The 25,677-nt window shown below is 37.7% G+C and overlaps 1 protein-coding gene across 27 annotated transcripts in view; it reads left to right on the top strand.

The window, feature by feature from the left end:
• The window catches only part of LOC125661139 (talin-1-like), a 106,597-nt gene that overhangs the window by 29,922 nt on the left and 50,998 nt on the right, over window positions 1–25,677 (top strand). For 18 of the 27 annotated variants that reach the window (XM_056148023.1, XM_056148014.1, XM_056148018.1 and 15 more), the window contains 24 exons: window positions 376–629; window positions 3,990–4,087; window positions 7,586–7,715; window positions 7,809–7,958; window positions 10,252–10,394; window positions 11,372–11,499; window positions 12,252–12,315; window positions 12,420–12,524; window positions 13,105–13,194; window positions 13,694–13,759; window positions 14,158–14,259; window positions 15,992–16,068; window positions 17,518–17,698; window positions 19,357–19,497; window positions 19,719–19,873; window positions 20,374–20,527; window positions 20,626–20,730; window positions 21,701–21,868; window positions 22,321–22,536; window positions 22,823–22,936; window positions 23,347–23,478; window positions 23,636–23,764; window positions 24,636–24,749; window positions 25,584–25,677. The exon at window positions 25,584–25,677 is cut by the window's right edge and continues 20 nt beyond it. In XM_056148023.1, coding sequence (XP_056003998.1) covers window positions 494–629; window positions 3,990–4,087; window positions 7,586–7,715; window positions 7,809–7,958; window positions 10,252–10,394; window positions 11,372–11,499; window positions 12,252–12,315; window positions 12,420–12,524; window positions 13,105–13,194; window positions 13,694–13,759; window positions 14,158–14,259; window positions 15,992–16,068; window positions 17,518–17,698; window positions 19,357–19,497; window positions 19,719–19,873; window positions 20,374–20,527; window positions 20,626–20,730; window positions 21,701–21,868; window positions 22,321–22,536; window positions 22,823–22,936; window positions 23,347–23,478; window positions 23,636–23,764; window positions 24,636–24,749; window positions 25,584–25,677 — 2,992 coding nt within the window. In that variant the 5' untranslated portion in view covers window positions 376–493. Of the gene's footprint in view, window positions 1–375; window positions 630–3,989; window positions 4,088–7,585; window positions 7,716–7,808; window positions 7,959–10,251; window positions 10,395–11,371; window positions 11,500–12,251; window positions 12,316–12,419; window positions 12,525–13,104; window positions 13,195–13,693; window positions 13,760–14,157; window positions 14,260–15,003; window positions 15,927–15,991; window positions 16,069–17,517; window positions 17,699–19,356; window positions 19,498–19,718; window positions 19,874–20,373; window positions 20,528–20,625; window positions 20,731–21,700; window positions 21,869–22,320; window positions 22,537–22,822; window positions 22,937–23,346; window positions 23,479–23,635; window positions 23,765–24,635; window positions 24,750–25,583 lie in introns of those variants that run through there. The other 9 variants (XM_056148009.1, XM_048893019.2, XM_056148010.1 and 6 more) reach the window with 4 other exon arrangements.

Genomic DNA, 25,677 nt, shown 5'->3' on the forward strand with positions numbered 1-25,677 from the left:
CCTGGTCAGAACAGGAAATGCTGAGAGTGAATTTCATGCTGTCTGAGTTGTTTAATGGCTGCAGACTATGATTTACTGTCAAGTCACCCAATCTATAAATTGTTACCATCATTTTCACAGTTACAGATGTTTTTAACACAATATGGGAGCTGATTCAATTCATAATTCATCTGAGATTTCTAACGATGAAGCTTTTATACCATTAGTGTAAATCAAGCACTTTATGTCATAGAGAGAGAGAGAAAGAGAGAGAGAGAGAAAGAGAGAGAGTTATATGATGATTTAGCAAAAAAAAAAAATCATTGTATAAATTATTTAATAATTAAGTTACGTATTCTTTTCTACAAACGATGATATAAATCAATATTTTTTCAGGTGTGTTTGGTGATTCCCGTAACATAGACAAGACTTAACTGTGTACAGGAAGCTGAGAGCAAACTGACACACAGACAGACTGACACACATATAGAGGTGAATAGGCCACGCCTTCAACATGGCCATGCTGTCGCTGAAGATCAGCGTGGTCGGCAACAATGTCGTCAAGACGATGCAGTTCGAACCGTCCACGCAGGTGTACGACGCATGTAAAATTATCCGGGACCGCATCATAGAGACCAATCCCGGAAATCGTGAGTAGTCTTAATGACCTTTTTGACTTAGGCTTTGGGGGGGGGGGGGGGGGTGTTTACTGTGGGTCAGTATCTTAATCCCCCAGAACCTTTTTGATTTATTTATTGGGGGGGGGGATGGAGGATGTTTACTGTGGGTCAGTGTCTTAATCTACAAAGACAGCAATGATGTAGGCAGTATAGAGGCAGTAGTGATGTAGTATAGAGACAGTAGTGATGTAGTATAGAGGCAGTAGTGATGTAGTATAGAGACAGTAGTGATGTAGTATAGAGGCAGTAGTGATGTAGTATAGAGACAGTAGTGATGTAGTATAGAGGCAGTAGTGATGTAGTATAGAGACAGTAGTGATGTAGTATAGAGACAGCAGTGATGTAGTATAGAGACAGCAGTGATGTAGTGTAGAGACAGCAGTGATGTAGTATAGAGACAGCAGTGATGTAGTATAGAGACAGTAGTGATGTAGTATAGAGACAGCAGTGATGTAGTGTAGAGACAGTAGTGATGGAGTATAGAGACAGCAGTGATGTAGTATAGAGACAGCAGTGATGTAGTATAGAGACAGTAGTGATGTAGTATAGAGACAGCAGTGATGTAGTGTAGAGACAGTAGTGATGTAGTATAGAGACAGCAGTGATGTAGTGTAGAGACAGTAGTGCTGTAGTGTAGAGACAGTAGTGATGTAGGCAGTGTAGAGGCAGTAGTGATGTACGTTATATAACAGTTATTTTCACAGCTGAAGCTCCAGCATTATAAACAAACACTCATCTTAATGGCCATGGTCTTTTTTTTTTATGCCTCTCTTTATGTGGAGACTTGTATCAGTATATCACCAGCAGGAATCCCTATAATGTTTTAACCTGAGGATAAAAATAGCCACGGGCAGGTGTATATTCCCAGGATCAAAGCGTGGAGGCTGACTCTGTATCAATGGCCGTCTGACTGAGTGTTCACAGGGGGAGGGGGGCTTGTAATGAAGGCAGAAATGCTGAATAAGCACACACACACACACAGCAAGAACTGTGTGCCTCTTGCTGATGAGAGATTGGTTACAAATTTAACTGTTCCGCCAGATGGTGCATATCTCTATTAGATTTGGAAGATATTAGCACAATGTAGCTGCATGGAGTTCTATATAAGAGAGCAGTGTGTAGTTTTGTGAATGATGAATTCGAGGGGAAGACAGAATCTGTAATCTTTGATACTCAGAGTGGTGGGGGAAGTGAGGGCTTAATCATGCAGTCATCCTGTCAATTACACATTGTAATATAAAATGTTGGGATTTCATTAGCATGCAGTGTTGGTGTAGTGAGGGGCACCTGCTGGCTCTGCACTCCATCTACCTCCCACACAGACTGATTGACAGGAAATAAACAGGGCCATTGTAACTCCATTCACAAATATTCTCCATCAGGCTAACAAGAAAATAAGCTTTTGTAAAGTTTCAATATTATTGCACAGACTTGTTTAAATCTTTATTTTATTTACTCACAAAGCCCAGACTTCCGAAGTTGTGTTCAAAATTTTCTCTCCGATAACATGGGAAATATAGGAAGGGGTATGACAGGGAAGGGCAGTATGGGGGATGTTAGAAAGATAGGTCACACACAGGGTCACACAGTTACTGTTTGACAGGGTTTGCTAAGAAGATGGCAAAGACCCAGAAAGTTATTGTGGTCCACTTCTGAGGTATACTACTAGATTCTTTTTTTTTGTGGGGGGGGGGGGGGGGGGGGGGATGTCGATGTGCAGCCGAGAATTTCCAGTAAATTTGACTTTAATGTGCTTGAGTTTTGTTTGCAGACACCAAGTCCCAGTTTTCTGTAAAAATGATTGACACAATTCAGTGGTAATTTAAAAAAACCCAAAATAACTGCTCATGGTTGGTACATTATCAGCAGGAAATTGTCCCCATGGCCAAGTGTGTGTTTCAGTATTCTGATAGACTAGCTTTTTTCACTGAAGACTGTCTGGCGGATGGTATTGTTCAGTGTAAGATGTGGGCTGTATCAGCACGATGCATTACTAACAACCCAGGGAGAAGCATATTGATTTCATGGTCTCTGGGGGAAAAAAAAGAAATTGTCGTGATTTAAATTTGCACAATAAAATATTCCTAATGGTTGGCATCTGGTTGTGTAAAATGAAGATGGAGCTGTTACTGTCTGTAGTTAAGAGGGCTGGCATTCAGTCGGTGTCACAAGGTTCATTTGGCTGGACTCACGTGGCCTGTCTATTGGTTGAGTCCGTTTCACTGGACTTATGTGGCCAGTCTTTATCAGTTCAGTCCGTTTCATTGGTCTTCACACAAGGGTCGTTTGGCTGGACTCACGTGGTCTGTTTTTATCGAGTTCGGGTTTCTTTGATTTGTGTGGAGTCTGCCTGTACTCGTCAATAAAAGTGAATACATTGTGTCTCTCATGTTCCTCGCTAAGTTTGAATTGCTGCAGGTCTGGCTTTTATTCCTTACAAAGAAAAGATCTTGCAGTAATCATTTGCCTATATTTTTTTCTTTGCATTCATTGGGCTTTGCTGATCTGGCTAAATAAATAGTATGGTGGAAAGGTCTGGATTTTCTGACCCCGAGAGAGTGAAATGTAGAGAGCTGGGGTAAATGGCCTGAACGTTGACCTACTAACAATTCACTATTTCATCAAAAGATTTGAGGAGGGAGGGGAGGGGCGGGTGGAGAATAGGTAGATAGCAAAATGCCAAAAGTAATAAATTATTTGCCCATGATTAAAGTGAATTTCCTTTCATCAAAGAACAAGGTACGATTGTATACACAAAAAGGCCCAAAATTTTTCTCTCTATAAAATGTGTCTGGAATTAACCCTATTCAGTGTTTTAAAAAAGTAAAATATATGCCAGGTATAATATATCAACAAAATCATAATGATATTCCTAATTGGATAGCATTATGACATCATGAATAAGACATTTCCCGCCTTTTTTTAAAAATAAGCCCGAAAACTGTCAAATGTCATACAGATTATTGCTCAGGAAAAGATGTGCGCATTTGTCGAGCAAAATGAAAATGATATATATTGTGCATTATTTTAAGATGAAAAAACATACTTCAATATGAATTTGCTCGACGCATGCGCTGTATGTTTCCTGAAAGAAAAACCACCTGAAATTGTGGATATTTTCATTGAAAATGGCATTTCTGCAATTTTATGCCAACTTCTAGCTCTCGTCATATGACACAAACCATTGTGCTGATCAAACTGAGCAGATTTTTGGTTTGCTAATCCATTCCTTGTTTGAATGTCAGGGTTTGAGCTCCAAGTGAAATCATTGATATTTTGGGCCAAATGACTTTAGAAACTGTACCTACTTCTTTTCTTTCCTTTTTATAGCACAGGACTATGGACTTTTCCTGGCAGATGAAGATCCCAAAAAAGGGGTGTGGTTAGAACCGGGGAGGACCCTGGACTACTATCTCCTCAGGAATGGGGTAAGTGGATCAAGAGAATATGGTAAAGTATCAAATATTGCTTTCATATTAAAAATTGATTTTCCTCTCGTATTGGGAATTGAATGCTTTTGGAAGAAAATATATAATTCTATTGATAGTGTCTACCTTATATGCTGATAGTGTCTACCTTATATACTGATAGTGTCTACCTTATATACTGATAGTGTCTACCTTATATACTGATAGTGTCTACCTTATATACTGATAGTGTCTATCTTATATACTGATAGTGTCTACCTTATATACTGATAGTGTCTACCTTATATACTGATAGTGTCTACCTTATATACTGATAGTGTCTATCTTATATGCTGATAGTGTCTACCTTATATACTGATAGTGTCTATCTTATATACTGATAGTGTCTACCTTATATACTGATAGTGTCTACCTTATATACTGATAGTGTCTACCTTATATACTGATAGTGTCTACCTTATATACTGATAGTGTCTACCTTATATACTGATAGTGTCTACCTTATATACTGATAGTGTCTATCTTATATACTGATAGTGTCTACCTTATATACTGATAGTGTCTACCTTATATACTGATAGTGTCTATCTTATATACTGATAGTGTCTATCTTATATACTGATAGTGTCTATCTTATATACTGATAGTGTCTATCTTATATACTGATAGTGTCTATCTTATATACTGATAGTGTCTACCTTATATACTGATAGTGTCTACCTTATATACTGATAGTGTCTACCTTATATACTGATAGTGTCTACCTTATATACTGATAGTGTCTATCTTATATACTGATAGTGTCTACCTTATATACTGATAGTGTCTACCGTATATACTGATAGTGTCTATCTTATATACTGATAGTGTCTACCGTATATACTGATAGTGTCTACCGTATATACTCGCCTATAGCTCAGTTCGCCTATAAGTCGGTTGTATATTTTGTAGGCTATAAGTCGGTTGTATATTTTGTAGGCTATAAGTCGGTTGTATACTTTGTAGGCTATAAGTTGGTTGTATATTTTGTAGGCTATAAGTCGGTTGTATACTTTGTAGGCTATAAGTCGGTTGTATATTTTGTAGGCTATAAGTCGGTTGTATATTTTTTAGGCTATAAGTCGGTTGTATACTTTGTAGGCTATAAGTCGGTTGTATATTTTGTAGGCTATAAGTCGGTTGTATATTTTGTAGGCTATTTTGGAGGGATTTATGATTGATCCGCTTATAAGTCGGTATAGCTTTTTTCAAGAATCGGTTGACAATTTCTAACATTTTCACGAGCTGTTTCAAATAATATTTTGTGAAATGCACTGATATTTATTCATTTTCTCAACAAATCAATTTCAATAATATACACTTAAGATGAATAAAATCATTAAAATATGTAAACACTTGTACTTTATGCATATAATCCTAGAATACATGAATAAAAGAACATGTCCAGTCAACGTTAATGATGATAATCGTCGGAGAAAGAAGTTTTTGAAAAAAAGCTCTACATTACATTGTCCAGAAAAAAGCTAATCATAGGGCTCATGTGTAAATCGGATATAGAGGTTAAGATCTTAGGGCTCATGTGTAAGTCAGATATAGAGGTTAAGATCTTAGGGCTCATGTGTAAGTCAGATATAGAGGTTAAGATCTTAGGGCTCATGTGTAAGTCGGATATAGAGGTTGAGATCAATTTTAACTCCCAAAAATCCGAATTATAGTGATGTAACTATTTATAGTTAGTTGTGACAGTTTTGTAATTAAAAAATCAGAATCTTTCCAGAGCCCAGTCATGCCCTGTTCTAAATTGAGTGCATCCTTGCTGTACAAAACTCCCATCACATGCCCATCATAATCTCCAATACTATGAATTAGATTAATTCAGATCACTTTTTCTTCCTCGTTCAGATGAAAAAATTCTGTTGATTTATGAGATTTTTATGAATCAAAATATCTTCTTCCTTGTTAATGTACATTTCAACATAAAATGTGTAAAATATCTCACAAGATAAAAATCTCATACATCAATTGTACAATAGACACAACACTTGTACATTATAGACACATCACTTGTACATTATAGACACAACACTTGTACATTATAGACACATCACTTGTACATTATAGACACAACACTTGTACATTATATACACAACTTGTACATTATAGACACATGACTTGTACATTATAGACACAACACTTGTACATTTAACAACAGTTGTACAATAGACACATGACTTGTACATTATAGACACAACACTTGTACATTATAGACACATCACTTGTACATTATAGACAACACTTGTACATTATAGACACAACACTTGTACATTATAGACACATCACTTGTACATTATAGACACATCACTTGTACATTTAACAACAGTTGTACAATAGACACATGACTTGTACATTATAGACACAACACTTGTACATTATAGACACATCACTTGTACATTATAGACAACACTTGTACATTATAGACAACACTTATACATTATAGACACATGACTTGTACATTATAGACAACACTTGTACATTATAGACACAACACTTGTACATTTAACAACAGTTGTACAATAGACACATGACTTGTACATTATAGACAACACTTGTACATTATAGACACAACACTTGTACATTATAGACACAACACTTGTACATTGGACACAACAGTTGATGTCAGTGTTTGTTAATTAGTTGTGACAAAAAGACTTTTTCCAACTGTTCTGTAAATCCCAAGAGTCAAAATTATTCCAGAATCCAATAATGCATTGTTTAAATAAGCAGATTTTCATTAATGATAAGAAAATAGAAAGAAATAGAAGCTTTTCTATCAATGGTGACGTCTACATCTAAGGTCGGGGTTCGAACCCCGGCCGCGACGGACCTAAGTCGTTAAAGCAGGTAGTGACAGTTCCATCACCAAACGCTCGGCATCAGGTTAATGTCACAGGTCCTTGGAGATGACCTTAAAAATGGATGACCCGTGTCACAGAAGGTGTGGCACGCTAAAGAACCCTCACTGCTCAATGGCCGTAAGCGCCGAGCATAGGCCTAAATTTGAAGCCCTTCACCGGTCTTGGTGACGTCTCCATATGAGGGAAAAATTCTCGAGCAAGATACCATCAATCAATCTCTCATCACTGACCTCTAAGTTCGATTTCTGAAAAAAAAATGAGTTTTCTTCTATTTGAGCAGTCAAAATTTGAGTAACATATCAGACTTAAGTCCAAATTTCGACTTCAAGTTCTTTACAAGAAATGCAGGCCTGGTTGGTTAGATGTCTTGAACTCAAGTGTAAAGCCTTTAGGCATTTAAAACTCAGGGGCAGACCACTCAAACTGCCAAGAACTCTTAGCCCCGATTGTGGATTTGTTAGTTATATATCAATTCATCTAACTTTGTGCATACAAAAGCTAAAACAGAAATAACAGCATATAGATTTCATATAATTCTGCAAAGCCAAATAATGTTTGTTTAAAATGCAAAACTCAATTTCAGGATTTATTGGAATACAAGAAGAAAATGCGAATTTTACGAATTAAAACCTTGGACGGCATGCAGAAGAAATTACAGGTGGATGACAGCCATACTGTGGGGCAGTTAATGGTGACAATATGTACCAAGATGGGTAAATAGCATGTACCAAAATGTATAAATATCAAAATCGTGTAAATCAAAATCGTGTGTTCAAGAAAGGGTAAATATGAAACACGTTTTACAGGCATTGCTAATCACGAAGAATACTCCCTGGTCCGGGAAATGTCGGACGACGAGAAGGAAAAAACACTAACCCTCCGCCGGGACAAGTCCATCGCTAAGGACCAGAAAAAACTAGAGGAGATGAGGAAGAAACTGCACACCGATGATGAATGTAGGTCTATCTGTGGTAGAGACAGGGGGTGGTGTGTGTGTACGTCAATCTGTGGTAGAGACCAGGGGGTGTGGTGTTTGTAGGTCTATCTGTGGTAGAGACGGGGTGGTGTGTGTGTAGATCTATCTGTGGTAGAGACAAGGGGGTGGTGTGAGTGTAGGTCTATCTGTGGTAGAGACAGGGGGTGTGGTGTGTGAGTGTAGATCTATCTGTGGTAGAGACAGGGGGTGGTGTGAGTGTAGGACCGGGGTGGGGGGGGGGGGGGTGTGAGTGTATGACCGGGGTGGGGGAGGGGTGTGAGTGTAGGTCTATCTGTGGTAGAGACAAGGGTGTGTGTGAAGATTTGAATTAAGGTTATATGTGACATTCTGACATTTTTTTCTGAGGTTAGATTAACATCTCGATTTGAAGAGTTCTTGTTCGTTTTCCAAAACAGGTTTAAATTTTATGGTTTACTGATATTATCTTACTGCGTATGTCAGCTTGTTTAGCTCAGTGGTTAGATCACCATTCTAGTAATGCAGGGATCCAGGGTTCGATCCCTGATTGATCCAAAGAGTTTCCTCCCTTTCTACAATGACACCTGTAGTACATAACTGACTCTCTGTTTTCACTTGCCACAACAAGGAACTATCAAAATATGCGAACTCTAATTCAAACCTGGTAATATACCCCAGGTTTTTGTTTTTTGGTAGAAACAAGAAAAGATGCAGGCGAATTGTACCCAAAATGAAATTATTTATTATTGAGAAACGTCACATATGTCCTTAAAACTCCCGTGGGGATCTGGAAACTCCCGTGGGGATCTGGGTTACAATAGGTCCTCAGTACCCCATGCTAAATGGGGTGGTCCTTCTGATGAGACCGCAAAAACTGAGGTCCCGTGTCACAACAGGTGTGGCACGATAAAGATCCCACTCTGCTTAAAGGCCATAAGCGCCGAGCATAGGCCTAAATTTTGCAGCCCTTCACCGGCAGTGGTGACGTCTCCATATGAGTGAAATATTCTCGAGAGGGACGTTAAACAATATCCAATCAATCAATCAGTTCAATCCAGTATTTCTTGAGAGACATTATGAATCCACATTTGTACCCAAAATGTTTCAGAAATTATATATTATTCAGGCAATGAAATTAAGGGGAAATACTCGCTAAATGCGAGTTTAAAATTGAAATTGCGAGTAAAAAATCACAAGTGATCGCAACTTTTTGCGAGTGAACAAAAAAATCTTTTTTTCCGGATTTCCTTGGTTTATTGGCTGTACTTTGAAGTTTACAATAATTTTGTCTTGTGCATAGAAATGCTTTACAGAATGAATATACAAGTATTGAAAAAGTAAACGTGGATCGAATAAATAACTAAGGCCAATGTCGTCTCAGTCAGTCCTACTTCAAGCACACTTCGGGCGTCTCGGTGACGTCTGATTTAAATAACAAGCATGTTGATTTCGTCAGTGTCTACATGAAACAACACATGACAGAGTTAGTGTCACCGTTTCACGTGGTGTCCTTCTGTACTCTATAGTCAAACACGAGTTTGCAGGTTTTTTTCCACTAGAATTTTTTTGATGAAATTTCCAAAAGTTTTGAACATATAGTTTGAATTGGCGCAAACAGTCAAGATTTCAAACCACATGATGTTGTAAATAGGTAGTAGATCTCTGGATAGCGAGTACACCACGCAAGTGTACCCTATGACCCTCACCATGCACCATGTATGTTGTCTGATAATTTATTAAATTTTAAATGAAAGAATTCTCTATCTTATTTTTATTATTGCACTTTAAAGAAGATTTTAAAAGATTTTCCCTATATTTTGATATAGAGACATGCTTGTTTTCTTAAATTCTTGTAAAACAGCAATCAATTAAAAAATGCTAGTAAAACCTCAATTTTGCTTGTTGGAAAATAATCCACTAGCTGAAATTTGGTAGTAGTGAAAAAAGTTAATTTCGATCCCTGTTATTGAGAAACATTGCATGTCTTTAAAACTTCAGTATTTCTTGAGAGGCATTATGAATCCACATTTGAATACGACTATTAAAATAGGTGTATTTATACATCAATGAAAGACGTGCAAGTTTTCTGGAAATACTTCATTGTAAATTCAATTATGCCAAGTTGTGAAAATTTCTCAAGAAATTCATGATGCTAAAAATGAAAGACTTTTAATGTAATACCTTGATGGTAGTTGATCTGACTGGATACAGTCATTTAAGTTGTTGATAGTTATTTAAGTTGTTGATAGTTATTTTGTTTGGTGCTAGTTATTCTGATTGTTGATTTTATACAGTGGAGTGGTTGGACCATTCACGGACACTCAGGGAGCAGGGCGTGGTCGATTTGGACACCCTCCTACTTCGACGAAAATTCTTCTTCTCTGATCAGAACGTTGACCAGAGGGACCCTGTACAACTAAATCTTCTCTATGTACAGGTAAGTCTCAGACACCTCAACAGGTAAATCTCATGTCTCAGACACCTCAACAGGTAAATCTCATGTCTCAGACACCTCAACAGGTAAATCTCATGTCTCAGACACCTCAACAGGTATATCTCATGTCTCAGACACCTCAACAGGTAAATCTCATGTCTGTACAGGCACCTCAACAGGTAAATCTCATGTCTGTACAGACACCTCAACAGGTAAATCTCATGTCTGTAGAGACACGTCAACAGGTAAATCTCATGTCTCTGTACAGACACCTCAACAGGTAAATCTCATGTCTGTACAGACACCTCAACAGGTAAATCTCATGTCTGTAGAGACACGTCAACAGGTAAATCTCATGTCTCTGTACAGACACCTCAACAGGTAAATCTCATGTCTGTACAGACACCTCAACAGGTAAATCTCATGTTTCTGTACAGACACCTCAACAGGTAAATATCATGTCTCTGTACAGACACCTAAACAGGTAAATGTTATGTTCCAAATTCAATGAAACAAAAATTCATGACTTCACATACTGTATAAGTGTATAAGACACAAATTTTACGAATTTAGCATAAAAGTGGGTGTCTATAATTAGGGAGAACTAATTGTAGCGACTTTATAATTCCAAGAAAGATTACTGTTACCTAAGATACAGAATAAATTGTTAGCGATAGTCAGTTTTGGGGATCTCAACACCATCGCTAATAAGGCCAAGATTAAATCTTCGCTAAAAATTCTGCTCATACGTTATTAGATTTCCTGAAATTTCTAACAAAACGAAGAATACGTGTGTCTAGGATATTCAATCAACCGGACATAATGAGAGAAGTCAACTTGTCCAAAGTTTTATCAAGGAAATTAATCTGTGTACATGTATGGGGGAAGTTAAACGTCACTCATAATTAGGGACCTAGGCATATATTTGATGAAATGAATGACGTTAAAATACTGACGATTTTGTCTTCTGTGCATTCTAGTCCCGAGACGCCATTTTGGACGGAACTCATCCGGTGACGCTGGAGGAAGCCATCAGCCTGGCAGGGATACAAAGTCACATTCAGTTTGGGGATTACAATGAAAACAAACACAAAGCTGGATTCTTAGAGTGAGTTATCTCCCATTAATACCGTCAACATAGTGAGTTATCTCCCATTAATACTGTCGACATAGAGTGAGTTATCTCCCATTAACGCTGTCAACAAAGAGTGAGTTATCTCCCATTAATACCGTCAACATAGAGTGAGTTATCTCCCATTAACGCTGTCAACAAAGAGTGAGTTATCTCCCATTAATACTGTCAACATAGAGTTAGTTATCTCCCATTAATACTGTCAACATAGAGTGAGTTATCTCCCATTAATACTGTCAACATAGAGTGAGTTATCTCCCATTAACGCTGTCAACAAAGAGTGAGTTATCTCCCATTAATACTGTCAACATAGAGTTACCTCCCATTATTTCTGTCAACTTAAGAGTTATCTCCCATTTAAATCTGTCATCTTATAGTTATCTCCCATTAATGCTGTCAACATTGAGTTATCCCTTTAATAATTTCAACTTGAGTGACATCCCATTAATACTGTCAACTGAAAGGGAGTGTTTATTAGGGGGTGGGTGGGTGGGTGTGGAAAGTGAAGCTACAGGCAACTGTAATCAGACAGGATAAAGTGTTACATTCTGGTATATATTGTATTCAGACTGGATAAAATGTTGCATTCTGGTATATATTGTTTTTAGACAGGATAAAGTGTTACATTCTGGTATATATTGTATTCAGACTGGATAAAATGTTGCATTCTGGTATATATTGTTTTCAGACTGGATAAAATGTTGCATTCTGGTATATATTGTTTTCAGATTGAAGGAATTTTTACCAAAGGAATATGTCAAAACACCAAAAATTGAGAAGAGAATTTTTGTAGTAAGTTGTTTTGTTTTTTACATTTAAAAATTTGTGCATTTCACCAAAGATGCTAAAACTTACAGAACGACAGATGATGAAGGTTTCAAACTTTTGTCTTTCAGGAACACAAGAAGTGGCAAGGTGTCCACGAATTTGAAGCCAAGGCTAAATACACACAGAAGTGTCGCGGACTGAAGACGTACGGAATCACATTCTTCTTAGTGAAGGTAAAGGAGATGGGAATGTCTCTATCCACTGAATCTCAGGAAAGATAACTCTGTAAATCACCGAATCTCAGGAAAGATAACTCTGTAAATCACTGAATCTCAGGAAAGATAACTCTGTAAATCACTGAATCTCAGAAAAGATAACTCTGTAAATCACCGAATCTCAGGAAAGATAACTCTGTAAATCACTGAATCTCAGGAAAGATAACTCTGTAAATCACCGGATCTCAGGAAAGATAACTCTGTAAATCACGGAATCTCAGGAAAGTAAGCTATGTAAATCATTGGTATTTCACAAAACTTTTATGTCTGCTTTAAATCACAAAACACATCTCACCTTGTCAGACCCATCTGGAAGTTAGGAATATAGTAAAAATTTAATTTCTGTAGCATCACATATATTCAGATTTATTTGTGTCAATTTCACATCAAGTTACCCTCACAAAGGTACACCAAATTAGAATTATCTTTAATTAAAAAATTAGGATGCTGAAGGTGAGGAAAGTTGTTTTGCTGATTTTTTTAAATTGTGGAAGTGCTCTTATGTGTGCATTACAATTTTTTTTTTACATAATTGTAGGAAAAAATGCCGGGTAAGAATAAACTGGTTCCCCGTTTGCTGGGTATCACAAAGGAAAGTGTCGTCAGGATGGACGAGAAAACCAAAGAGGTGAGACAGCAGGGGGATATGTGTGCCCTGGAAAACATCTTATAAGAGACTGCTTCCTCTTATTCAACGGGCCCTGAGAAACATCTTGAGTTTCAGTCAAAATCTGAATATTGCGACAAAATGATTGAGAGGTCAATCATTTCAAAATGATATTGTTATTCAATATTGCTTCATCAAATCTCTAGTGTCTGAAAATTAGTTTCAGTTCAAAAGTAAAGAACATCTTACAGGTGATATGAATGAAATTTTAACTTACGACTGACTTTGTTACATGATACTGGGGCCTGGAGAATATTTGTGTAACATGAAGCTATGTTTTGTGACAGTCTCTGCAAAGATATCCGACATACTGAAACAGTGTGCATAGCAAGAAAACGGAGAATTGTGATCATGCGAAACGTTTAGAAATAGTGAACTTTGAGGTGTGATGGTACGTATAGAATGTTTTACGTTGAGATTACTGGAGAGGCCTGATGTTTATGTCGATTTTATTTTACAGATTTTGAAGACTTGGCCTCTGACGACGGTCAAACGATGGGCTGCCTCCCCCAACAGTTTCACCTTGGTAAGGCGGTTGCTGTAGTGGGTTATGCAAATAAGTGTACCATCAGAGTTTGTGGTTTTGAAGAAGAAAAAAGTGTTATTGTTTGGAGAGAGAAATTCAAAGCTTGTTCGAAAAAAAAAGTGTTTAAAAGTTTGTTGTATAGGGGGAAAAAGTCAAGAGTTCAATGCTTGAGGAAAGAGATCAAAGTTTATTATTTAGGGAGAAAAAGTCAAGAGTTCAATGCTTGAGGAAAGAGATCAAAGTTTGTTGTATATCAGTTGTTAGGAGGAAAAAACCTCCCAAGGAAGTCATAAAAATGATTTGTTACACTTGTTATGAGTATGGGTTAATTATCTGTCTGTTGTTACACTAGTTAGGTACAGATAAGTTCTAATTGTCTGTCGGTCTGTCTGTTGTAGGATTTTGGTGACTATTCGGACTCATACTACTCTGTGCAGACACAAGAAGGGGAACAAATCTCGCGCCTCATTGCTGGTTACATCGATATCATTCTAAAACGGGTAAGGGATTCACCGTACATTTCTTGTTTGTAAATTACTATGGTAAATAAAGATTTAAAAAAAGATATATTTAATGAGAAGGAAATTATTTTTTCTCTGTAATGAATGTACAAGTGTTCAAATGTCTCTAATTTGAAATGTATAGTTTCTGTATAATGTATCAGCAACAGAGCCTATTTACATGTTTATTTTATGTTTTTGATTGTAATGTTTAAATTCATGATGTAAAACTTATCTTTACAGGGGGTAAATAGAATTAGATAAAAATAAAAACAGAATTTCAAAAGGAATATGCATGTTTTAAAGAAATTTAGCTTCATTTTTTAATTGGCTGAAACTCAACTGAAAAGTGTCATGCCACATTCATTTGAAATTCTGTGCGAGGTTTGATTTCTTAATCATCTTTCCGCATGACTGAACTTAATCTCTTACAGAAGTAGCATGAGATATGAGGATTGCAGGAGCTATCTGCTTTTGACTCTTTTTACCATTCAGTCTGTAAGAAGAGCATAATTCCATGACTTCAGTATTATGATAAGTTGAATGACGTTTAGCACGGAGAATGTCTCTTTTCAGGAAGACTGTGACTTATCTATTTCAATGGCTGCAGAATTTTTATGAAGCTGAAAAGCTTAAGATACACTATGTATACAACCTCTGATATAGTCTGTAATCGCTTCATATAATCATTCTCATTAACATTGTCATATTGAGTCTCTGTCATATTGCATGTACTTTTTTCCAGTGAAGGAGATGATGACAAATCCTCTCTGATTGGTCAGTACTCAAACCCTCTCTGATTGGTCAGTACTCAGCATGGGATGCAGTCACCTGACCTCGTTTCCATGTATGACAATAGTCTCCTCCCCCTTTTCTATAGCTACATGTATATCTCCCTCTTTTTCTGATTCAATAATCTTCATTAAATTCTTCTGGAAAAATATATATATATTTATATAAAAGAATTAAATGTCATTTTATTTTTGGGTGCCAAAAACTACTGCTATTTAAAACGAGAGATAAAAGGAGCGAGTTTGGTATTATGTTTGAAAAAAAAAAATAATGCATGAAATTTTCGAATAGGGAAAAGAAAAAGAGAATGATACTTTTTGATATTTAGAGGAATGCAATCTTTCCCTACATACATAAGTGGATGTTTTTGGAAATATTTTATCATAAATGTTGAAATGTTGCTTTTTCAAAGTAAATGGGCGTAACTTGGGAAAAGTGTTGTTCTGCGTCACATTCACAAGTACATCAAATCTGTAATGCCTGTATCTGAAGCACTTAAATTAGTTTTAAATGGCTAAGAATAGAAAAAAAACCCAAAAACTGAAGACTTTTGATTTTGCTAGAGAGGCTTCCTGCAAAAGAATGTGAGGGTTGAAGAATCTTATCATTAGAGCAGATCAAAGCTAGGGAAAGATTGCATTTCATTAAGTCAGAGGATGGATCTAGAAAATTATTAAATCTCTATCAGAAAGTAAAAAAAAAAAAAGAATTAAGGAAAAGGGAATTTGAGAAATTGTCGGATCTCCGTTTTCTAGATCTACTCTCTTACCTCCTTAATTAATGCACTTCCTGTTTGGCTAGGACAAGGATGATCACCTGGGGACGGAAGCCGACGACGACACCGCCATGTTCGAGGATAACGTATCCAAGGGAAAGTAAGTGATGGGCGGAGCTTAAGTCACATGACTTGATCAGGTTTTATTTTTTTGTTTGATCGTAGAAGAAAGATAAGGACCACCTCGGAATTGAGGGTTCTGATGAAGCCCCTATGTATGAGGACAGCGTCTCTCCGGCTAAGTAAGTTTGTGAATGCATGCTGGTGTGAGGATGTCAGGTCTCTGTCGTGTAAGTAAGTGTGAACTCTGTCTATTTAATGTCCTGTAGTTTTATTTCACTGTGATCGTTTAATGTCCTGTAGTTTTATTTCACTGTGATTGTTAATGTCCTGTATGTTGTTTATATGGGTGTGTGTGTGTCAATAAGGACATGATAACTATGTTGAGTAGTTTCTGATTTTGTATGGTGTTTATTTGGGGGGGGGGATCAATAATTACATGGTAACTATGTTGATGAGTAGTTTCTGATTTTGTATGGTGTTTATTTGGGGGGTGGGGGTCAATAATGACATGGTAACTATGTTGATGAGTAGTTTCTGATTTTGTATGGTGTTTATTGGGGGGGGGGGGGGGGGGGGGGTCAATAATGACATGGTAACTATGTTGATGAGTAGTTTCTGATTTTGTATGGTGTTTATTGGGGGGGGGTGTGTGTGTGTCAATAATGACATGGTAACTATGTTGATGAGTAGTTTCTGATTTTGTAAGGTGTTTATATGGGGGGGAGGGGGGGGGTGTGTGTCAATAATGACATGGTAAATATGTTGATGAGTAGTTTCTGATTTTGTAAGGTGTTTATATGGGGGGGGGGGGGGGGGGGGGGGGGGGGGGGTCAATAATGACATGGTAAATATGTTGATGTGTAGTTTTATTGTAGGTCCACACTTGATGCAGTAAAATTCTATAGGCACTGGTCTATTGATTTACAGTTTAGAAGAGTAGGCACTGGTCTATTGATTTACAGTTTAGAAGAGTAGGCACTGGTCTACTGATTTACAGTTTAGAAGAGTAGGCACTGGTCTATTGATTTACAGTTTAGAAGAGTAGGCATTGGTCTATTGATTTACAGTTTAGAAGAGTAGGCACTGGTCTATTGATTTACAGTTTAGAAGAGTAGGCACTGATCTATTGATTTACAGTTTAGAAGAGTAGGCACTGGTCTACTATAGATCAGAATCATCAGTTAAATTTTAGTTAATAGGAAATTAAAGTTTCGTTAAGAAGTGAAGTTTCAATTAAGCAATTGAATTTTAGTTATTAAGAAAACAAGATTTAGTTATTAAGAAATTGAATTTTAGATATTAAGAAAAAGAAATTAAATTTAACTTATTAAGAAATTAAATTTTGATTAATAAGAAATTAAAGTTTTACTTATTAAGAAGTTAAATTTTACTTATTAAGAAATTAAATTTCACTTATTAAGAAATTGAACTTTAATTAAAAAGAAATAAAAATTTTATGAAAAAGAAATGAGATTTTGATTATTAAGAAATTAGATTTTAATTATAATGAAATGAAATTTTGATTATTAAGAAATGAAATTTTGATTATTAAGAAATTAAGTTTTGATTAACAAGAAATGAAGTTTTACTTATTAATAAATGCTGATATTTGGTGTTGTAAATTACAGGGCGACCATTATTTCCCGAATGCAGGGGAACGTCAGCCACCCAGACGTAGCTTCTGTCGCCATGCCAGGCGTGATGAGGGGTGGAGTTTCCGGGGAGACCCAGATCTCGCTTGGATCCATGTCATCCGCCCAGCATGGACAGGTCTCAAATGAAATGCATCTAGTGCATGGCAACAGACAGGTGTGCCTACTAACTGTTCTCATACCAATTGATACCGCCCAGTCATTGTGTACTTAGTGCTGTAGTTGATAGAAAGGATTTGAAACATTTTTTTTTATACATGATTATTGGGAGCAGTACAAATAATGAAATCTCTTTGCAAGATTTTAAACAGGGTAATCGATGAATTACATGTGTCATTATGCCGTAAAAAGCTAGAAAATTAGCCGATTTTGGGAATACCATTTTCAAAATAGGCTCCAAATTTGTTGTAGTTATATACAATTGTTAATGATTAGCTGAGACTAAAAGTGTCTTTAAGTACAAAGTACGCACAATTTTCCTATTTGAAACTTGCATGTTTTTATATCCTTTTGATTTTATGTAATGCTCGGAAATGACCTGTACATGTAACAGGTTTAAATCTCAGACTTCCCTCGTGGAAATATTTATGCTCGGGTCATAGTCTGCAGTTTTAAATCTCAGACTTCACGTGTTGCAATATTTGTACTTGGGTCATAGTCTGCAGTTTTAAATCTCGGACTTCACGCGTGGAAACATTTGTGCTCGGGTCATAGTGTACGAAGACAGAGATTATGGAGGTATAAGATGATGACACAGATTTAATCAGACAGGACGTTGTTTATCAGTTTGACGTTCTAAGTTTGTAAGGTAGACTGTTCACCTGATCGTGATGACACAGGTAGGTCGTGTCAGAGCATGTGCCCGTTATATTTCACACAGGGATCACTACGTGAACTTTACAAGACTCTGTCTAACATAGATCAATACTCGGAGATTTCAACTCCATACTTATACCATTGTCAAAATAAAATGTTCTGGAGATCTCAAATCTGTACTTATACCATTGTCAAAATAAAACGTTCTGGAGATCTCCTTGCAGATGTTTGTACATTTATATCTTTCTCAATATCGAGATTTGTTTTATTTCCACGGAATTTAAATTCAATGATAAACAAAGAAAGAAGTGGAGGTTACGATCGGAGTGTAACTTTCTTGCGTAATATAAATGCAATTTTCTTGTCAGATGCAATGATTGAACTTTTATGTCTTGTAAAGATTCACGAGTTTGCTAAAACAGCAAGTTACCACATGATTATAAAGTCTGCCAAAAGAATGACCATTTTATCAGAGTGCTGAGTTGCTTTTTTGTTTTTTGTTTTGTTTCCAGTTTTACGTAGAGAATTAAACTGCTTTAATTCATTGGTTGTGTTTGGTAGAGCCGTTCTATATTTAGCTAGCCGTTCTATATTTAGCTGTGGATGTCTGTAGTATGTCCGTCTGACCGTCTGTATTGCACAAACTATACCCTGTCTCTCACCGATTCTCCTTTGTTACCCTTTCATTCGAGTTTTGGTTTCTGTTGAAATATTTCCTGTGTTTCATTAATGGCTCATTTTAGCAAAAATCTTTTATTCTGATCAAAAGCTTATTTCTGTAATTTCAAAACAGAAATGTTTTGTTTTCTAGTTTTGTATTAACACATACTTCACAAGAAAAGTGGGAAGGAAAATTTTATTTTCATGTTGATGGCCAAAAATATTAAGGCTCGGCATTTGATGTTGCATGAACATCAAAATTTGCTGTGTGAGAGATCTAATCAGGAAGACATTGATTTACAAATAAAAATATTGACAGTGGGGATTGATTTTATATAGAGTCAGAACATTCAGGAGTATGGCCTGTCCCAGTCACAGAGGGCGCTGTTGACCTGTATCGAGGAGGGCATTACGTCTATACGACAGGCCGAGTCACAGATGGACAAAGGGGCCGCGCTACCAAACCTCGGAAATGATGCGGTATGTAGTATTGAGGAAGACCACACCATGGTGCCAGGAATTTGAAAATTGGATTTTTTTTTTATCAATCAGTAAATTAAACTCTTGCAACAATGGTGAAAACTTTTGCATTCTTCTTAGTCTGGCAGAAATTTAGACAGTATTACCCTCATTTCGTTACTCTTGCTTTCTTACTTTCACTTCGGTATTTTCACTTTGTTGCTTTCACTTTTCTGATTCAGGCCTCTAAGAAATGGAGACAGAATATGCTTGACCTTTCGCGTCAGAAGGTCGGGGCCCAGCTGTCAGCAATGAACGCTGCCACGGCCCAGCTCGTTACCATGTCGATTGATGACGAGATTGACACCAGTCGGGTGGGAGCTGCAGTAGCCCAGATGTAAGTAGCTGACGATCGTACGACGTCAGGAGGTCAGATTGAGATCAAACGATGCCTGTGTGAGATTAATAGAATCCTTCATTAGTACATTGTACCCACAGTTTATTCCAGAAGCTTTGAGAAAATTCAAAATTATCAAAATCCTCATTTCAACTTCAATGCAAAAACTAGACAGCCAGAAAGAGCATACCTGAAAATGGTTTTCACTGTAAGTGTAAACTAAAAAAACCAAAGTTTGTCTACCAAAAAGCTCTATCAAATTGAAATGTAAAGAAATCAATGCAAAATATTTTACTTCACTGTGTAACATAAATCATAGAAAATATATGACGTCACAATCAAATGACGTCGCAGCAGTGTGAGACAGAAAAATCTGACATGGCTGTCTTGCATGGGTAAAGTCAACCTCACACTGTTGAATGTGAGAAAAACTATCCCCATTTTCTCCCAGTGTGAATTTGTGATGCCTCGTAAAACTAATTATTTCGTGTTATTTCCAGCACCTCCAATATTGACGACTTCTCGCAGGACGTGAGGATGTTGGGCGCCCTTCAAGATGATGACGAGAGTCGGAACAAACTCCTCGGGGCCGCCAAACATTTGTGTGGGGCCTTCTCCGATCTCCTCAGCGCCGCAGAACCCGGGCAGAAAGAGGTGTGTGTGAATTAACTGTACGTCAATGGTAAATGGTTTTGTGACTTTTAACTGTTAATGGACCCCGCCATTAATCCGGAAAAAAATTATTCTTTTAGAGCAAGTCTAACTTGATCTCTGCAGCCAAGACTGTTGGTGAGGCTTCACAGGAAGTTATGGTGGGGATCGGAGAGACTGCCGACGACATGGATAAAATGTACCAGGTGAGGGGGGCATATGTCTTGCACGTACACAAGCAGTGTGTCATATGTCTTACATTGTACATGAGCAGTGTGTCATATGTCTTACATTGTACATGAGCAGTGTGTCATATGTCTGACATTGTACACGAGCAGTGTGTCATATGTCTTACATTGTACACGAGCAGTGTGTCAGTGATTATGTGTTCCATTAATTTCATTAACTACTCTAACCATCTCCAACTCGATGGGACCGAGAGAAAACTTAACGATATCTGAGGATTTAAGATATCGAGGGTAAAACACTTTGAAAATAAGTGGTTGTGACTTCTGAATGACTTTGACATATCCACGGTATGAGAGTATTGTGACTTCTGAATGACTTTGACATATCCACGGTATGAGAGACATCAGTGACATATCCACGGTATGAGAGACGTCAGTGACATATCCACGGTATGAGAGACGTCAGTGACATATCCACGGTATGAGAGACGTCAGTGACATATCCACGGTATGAGAGACGTCAGTGACATATCCACGGTATGAGAGACATCAGTGACATATCCACGGTATGAGAGACATCAGTGACATATCCACGGTATGAGAGACATCAGTGACATATCCACGGTATGAGAGACGTCAGTGACATATCCACGGTATGAGAGACGTCAGTGACATATCCACGGTATGAGAGACGTCAGTGACATATCCACGGTATGAGAGACGTCAGTGACATATCCACGGTATGAGAGACGTCAGTGACATCTCCACGGTATGAGAGACGTCAGTGACATCTCCACGGTATGAGAGACGTCAGTGACATCTCCACGGTATGAGAGACATCAGTGACATCTCCACGGTATGAGAGACATCAGTGACATCTCCACGGTATGAGAGACATCAGTGTTCTAGATATCAAAGTTCAACTGTAGTTGCTATACTATTGAGGATTTTCATTGAAATAATTAAGACTGAATTTTTTAATTTTCAGGATACCCTGTTGTCACTGGCGAAGGCTGTGGCTAACGCGACAGCCCAGCTCGTCCTGAAGGCAAAGAACGTAGCCAGCACGACCGAGGACCAGGGGCTACAGAACAAGGTCATCAGCTCGGCCACCAGCTGTGCTCTGGCCACCTCTCAACTCGTAGCCTGTACCAAGGTCAGTCTCCGAGTGCTCTCTCTATTTGTAGGCAAAATTCTGCATTGTATTCCAGCTTTTGTTGTTATAAACCAAACTTTTGAGTGAGGTTAAAGGTTAAGTGTTAAGTGTTAGGTGAATGTCATATATGTTAGTCTCAGGCTTAGTTACTCTATTACTGCTTTTATGGTTTGGATTCTTGATTCTGTTATCTTCAGTGTTGTCTGTGATTTAATAACAGGGTGCTTTGAATACTGCTTTATGTGGTTTTTATGTCAATAAGCACTGAATAGTTAAAAGGAAGAAATTTGTTGTAGTTATAACAAAACTATATCTTGACAAAACCACAACTATTTGATACTTAAGAATGTGACGTAGAATGAGACCACATTGCACTGACTTATATTAACAGTAAGGATGGGATCTCTTGTTGTTAAGGGCTGTGATTGTCACTCCAGTTGTTCACATTGTAGGTGGTAGCCCCCACCATCAGCAGCCCGGCCTGTCAGGAACAGCTGATAGAAGCCGCTAAAGGTGTGGCACACTCCGTGGAGGGTATTGTGGAGGCCGCACAGCAGTCCTGTCGGGATGACAAACTTCTGGCGGACCTAGGTGGCGCCGCTACTGCTGTTACCCAGGCTCTGAATGATCTACTGCAGCATATCAAGAAAGGGGCAGGGCCAACATCGGTAAGACAGGGGAAAATAAAGAAAGGGGTGGAGCCTACATTGGAAAGGCAAGGGAAAGTTCTGAAAGGGGGCGGAGTCTACATTGGTAAGGTAGGGAAATGTCCAGAAAGGGTCGGGGCCTACTTTGGTAAGGCAGGGGGAAGTCTAGAAAGGGGCAGGGTCTACATTGGTAAGGTAGGGAAAAGTCCAGAAAATTTCCCTGTCTGTGTTTTTGTCACCTTTGTAACATTCATGTCTCGTAATTTTGGTAAATTCTGTGAAATGATTAAGAACTTGTGAATTACAGGCTGGAGAATCTCACGAGGATGCAGTAGACACTATACTGACGGTCACAGACAGACTGTTCAGCAGTGTGGGGGATGCACATGAAATGGTCAAACAGGCTAGACAGCTGGCACAGGTAATGAGTGCAAAAGAAAGTTCTGTAAACTCTTGTAGAATCGCTTGTTTGCATGTATAAAAAAATGTATTGTACTTTCTATTTCTTCTGTTGGTGAAAAATTCTGTCCCACAAACAAACATTAAACCCGCATGTAAAGTAGTAATTTCAATTTCACACCATCTCCCAGAAATCATCTCCATGTGTCAGATCACAAGAGGGAACTGCAGTTCTGATTCATTGTTGATGAGTACACTGTAGTTAAAAGTCATGAAAAAGGATATGTAAATCCATTTCTCGTTATTAGTATAATATAGATGTGAATTGTACTGTATGACTAATTTTAGCCATTTTGTTAATATTAGTATGGAATACTATAGATGTGGTTTCAGTACTTTCAGTACTTTGATTCGGTATTTGACTAATTTCAGGCCACGTCTTCTCTAGTTGGAGCCATCAGAGGGGAAGCAGAAGGTCACTCTGACTCGGACATGCAGAAACGGCTCCTCGCCGCCGCGCGTCAACTGGCCGATGCGACAGCCAACATGGTGGAAGCTGCCAAGGTATGGAGTCATTAGGGTTAAAGAGGTCAAGGGAGGTCGTTATTCATTATAAGGTTCAAGGAGGTTGTTATGGTTACAGAGGTCAAAGGAGGTCAAGAAAATTGTATGTATAAATTGTGATGGAGATAATATTGAAGTTGTTTTATGTAATCTTTAGGGCTGTGCTTCCAGTCCCAATGATTCTGAACAGCAGCGGAGACTCCGCGGAGCCGCTGAGGATCTCCGGGCCGCTACGAACATCGCCGCTAGTAACGCACTCAAGAAGAAACTCATCCGGAGGCTAGAGGTAAGTCCCTCTGGCTGACGTGAGATACGTTTCTCTGGCTGACGTGAGATACGTTTCTCTGGCAGGTTGTGTTCATTTTTCTGAAGGGAAGACTTCAAAGCCCCGCCCCCCCCCCCCCCCCCCCCCCCCCCCCCCAAATACAGATCTTCAGTTTCTCGGGTTCAGAATTTCCAACATTTAAGGAAACTCCACCCTCATGTGACTCAGCATTATTATGGGTTCAAAGTAGAAAAGCTTGATTGATTCCCACTTCACATAGTTTAATTTGATTAATAACCAGAGAAAATGCATAGGTTGCCACCGTTTTAAAGATGTCAGACATACCCGAACAGAGGCATGTATATACATTAGAAAATCACACATGTTCATTGAACAGCATGATTAAAAAGTACATAAAAACTGGTATAAATGATAAAATTTTAACAGTTTCTTATACGTAATGAATAATATCAAAATTAATTGTGGATTACAGGAAATTGTTGTATAATTGACATGCACTCGAGATAATACCATCATAGGAGTTACTGCCCTTGACAGTTTAATTGATTATTCATAGAAAATATAAACATTTTCCATATCAAATAATTGACCTGATTTTTAAAAAATTACACCCAGTGAATAAAATTCATATGAAGATATCGATTTCTACCATGCGCAGAGTGTAATCAATGAAAAATTTTGAAATACTAGGTTAGAATTTGATGTGTTGGAATATACACTGAATGCATGTACTTGTTGCATTTGAATGAACAGTGGTTATAGAATAGTCTAATGTCACAATCGTTTGAGTGATTGTGATGAACAGTGGTTATAGAATAGTCTAATGTCACCTTCGTTTGAGTGATTGTAATGAACTGTAAATGATTTATAGAATGCTGCGCGACACACAGCCTCAGCCACCACTCAGCTGATCAACGCGTCCAAGAACGCCAATAAATCTAACACCAACACATCGTCCGAGCATCAGCTGACTCATCAGTGTCAGGTAAGTGTCAGGTAAATACTGACAGGTACAGTTAAATAGTGACAGGTAAATACTGACAGGTAAATACTGACAGGTAAAAACTGACAGGTAAATACTGACAGGTAAAAACTGACAGGTAAATACTGACAAGTAAATACTGACAGGTAAATAGTGACAGGTTAATACTGACAGGTAAATACTGACAGGTAAAAACTGACAGGTACAGTTAAATAGTGACAGGTAAATACTGACAGGTTAATACTGACAGGTAAAAACTGACAGGTAAATACTGACAGGTACAGTTAAATAGTGACAGGTAAATACTGACAGGTAAATAGTGACAGGTAAATACTGAAAGGTTAATACTGACAGTTAAATACTGACAGGTAAATAGTGTCAGGTAAATACTGACAGGTAAATAGTGACAGGTAAATAGTGACAGGTAAATACTGACAGGTAAATACTGAAAGGTTAATACTGACAGGTAAATACTGACAGGTAAATAGTGACAGGTAAATACTGACAGGTAAATACTGACAGGTAAATAGTGACAGGTAAATACTGAAAGGTTAATACTGACAGGTAAATACTGACAGGTAAATACTGAAAGGTTAATACTGACAGGTAAATAGTGACAGGTAAATACTGACAGGTAAATACAGACAGGTAAAACTGACAGGTAAATACTGACAGGTAAATACAGACAGTTAAATACTGACAGGTTAATATCAGTATGTTAAATTTCCAGCTTCTAATAGCTAGACAAGTCAAGAGTTTATAAGTCATTGCATTTTGCCAGACAGAAACAGATTTTCATGATTCACTGTTCAGAAATGTTTTGTCTCCATTTTACAGGTTATGAATGAACAGCTACCTTTGTTGATTCAAGGATTTCGAAGATCAGAGACCAATCCGGACAGTGCAACAGCACAGTTACATCTAATTAATG

This window comes from Ostrea edulis, chromosome 8 (assembly GCF_947568905.1).
Source record: "Ostrea edulis chromosome 8, xbOstEdul1.1, whole genome shotgun sequence".
Lineage (NCBI taxonomy): Eukaryota > Metazoa > Mollusca > Bivalvia > Ostreida > Ostreidae > Ostrea > Ostrea edulis.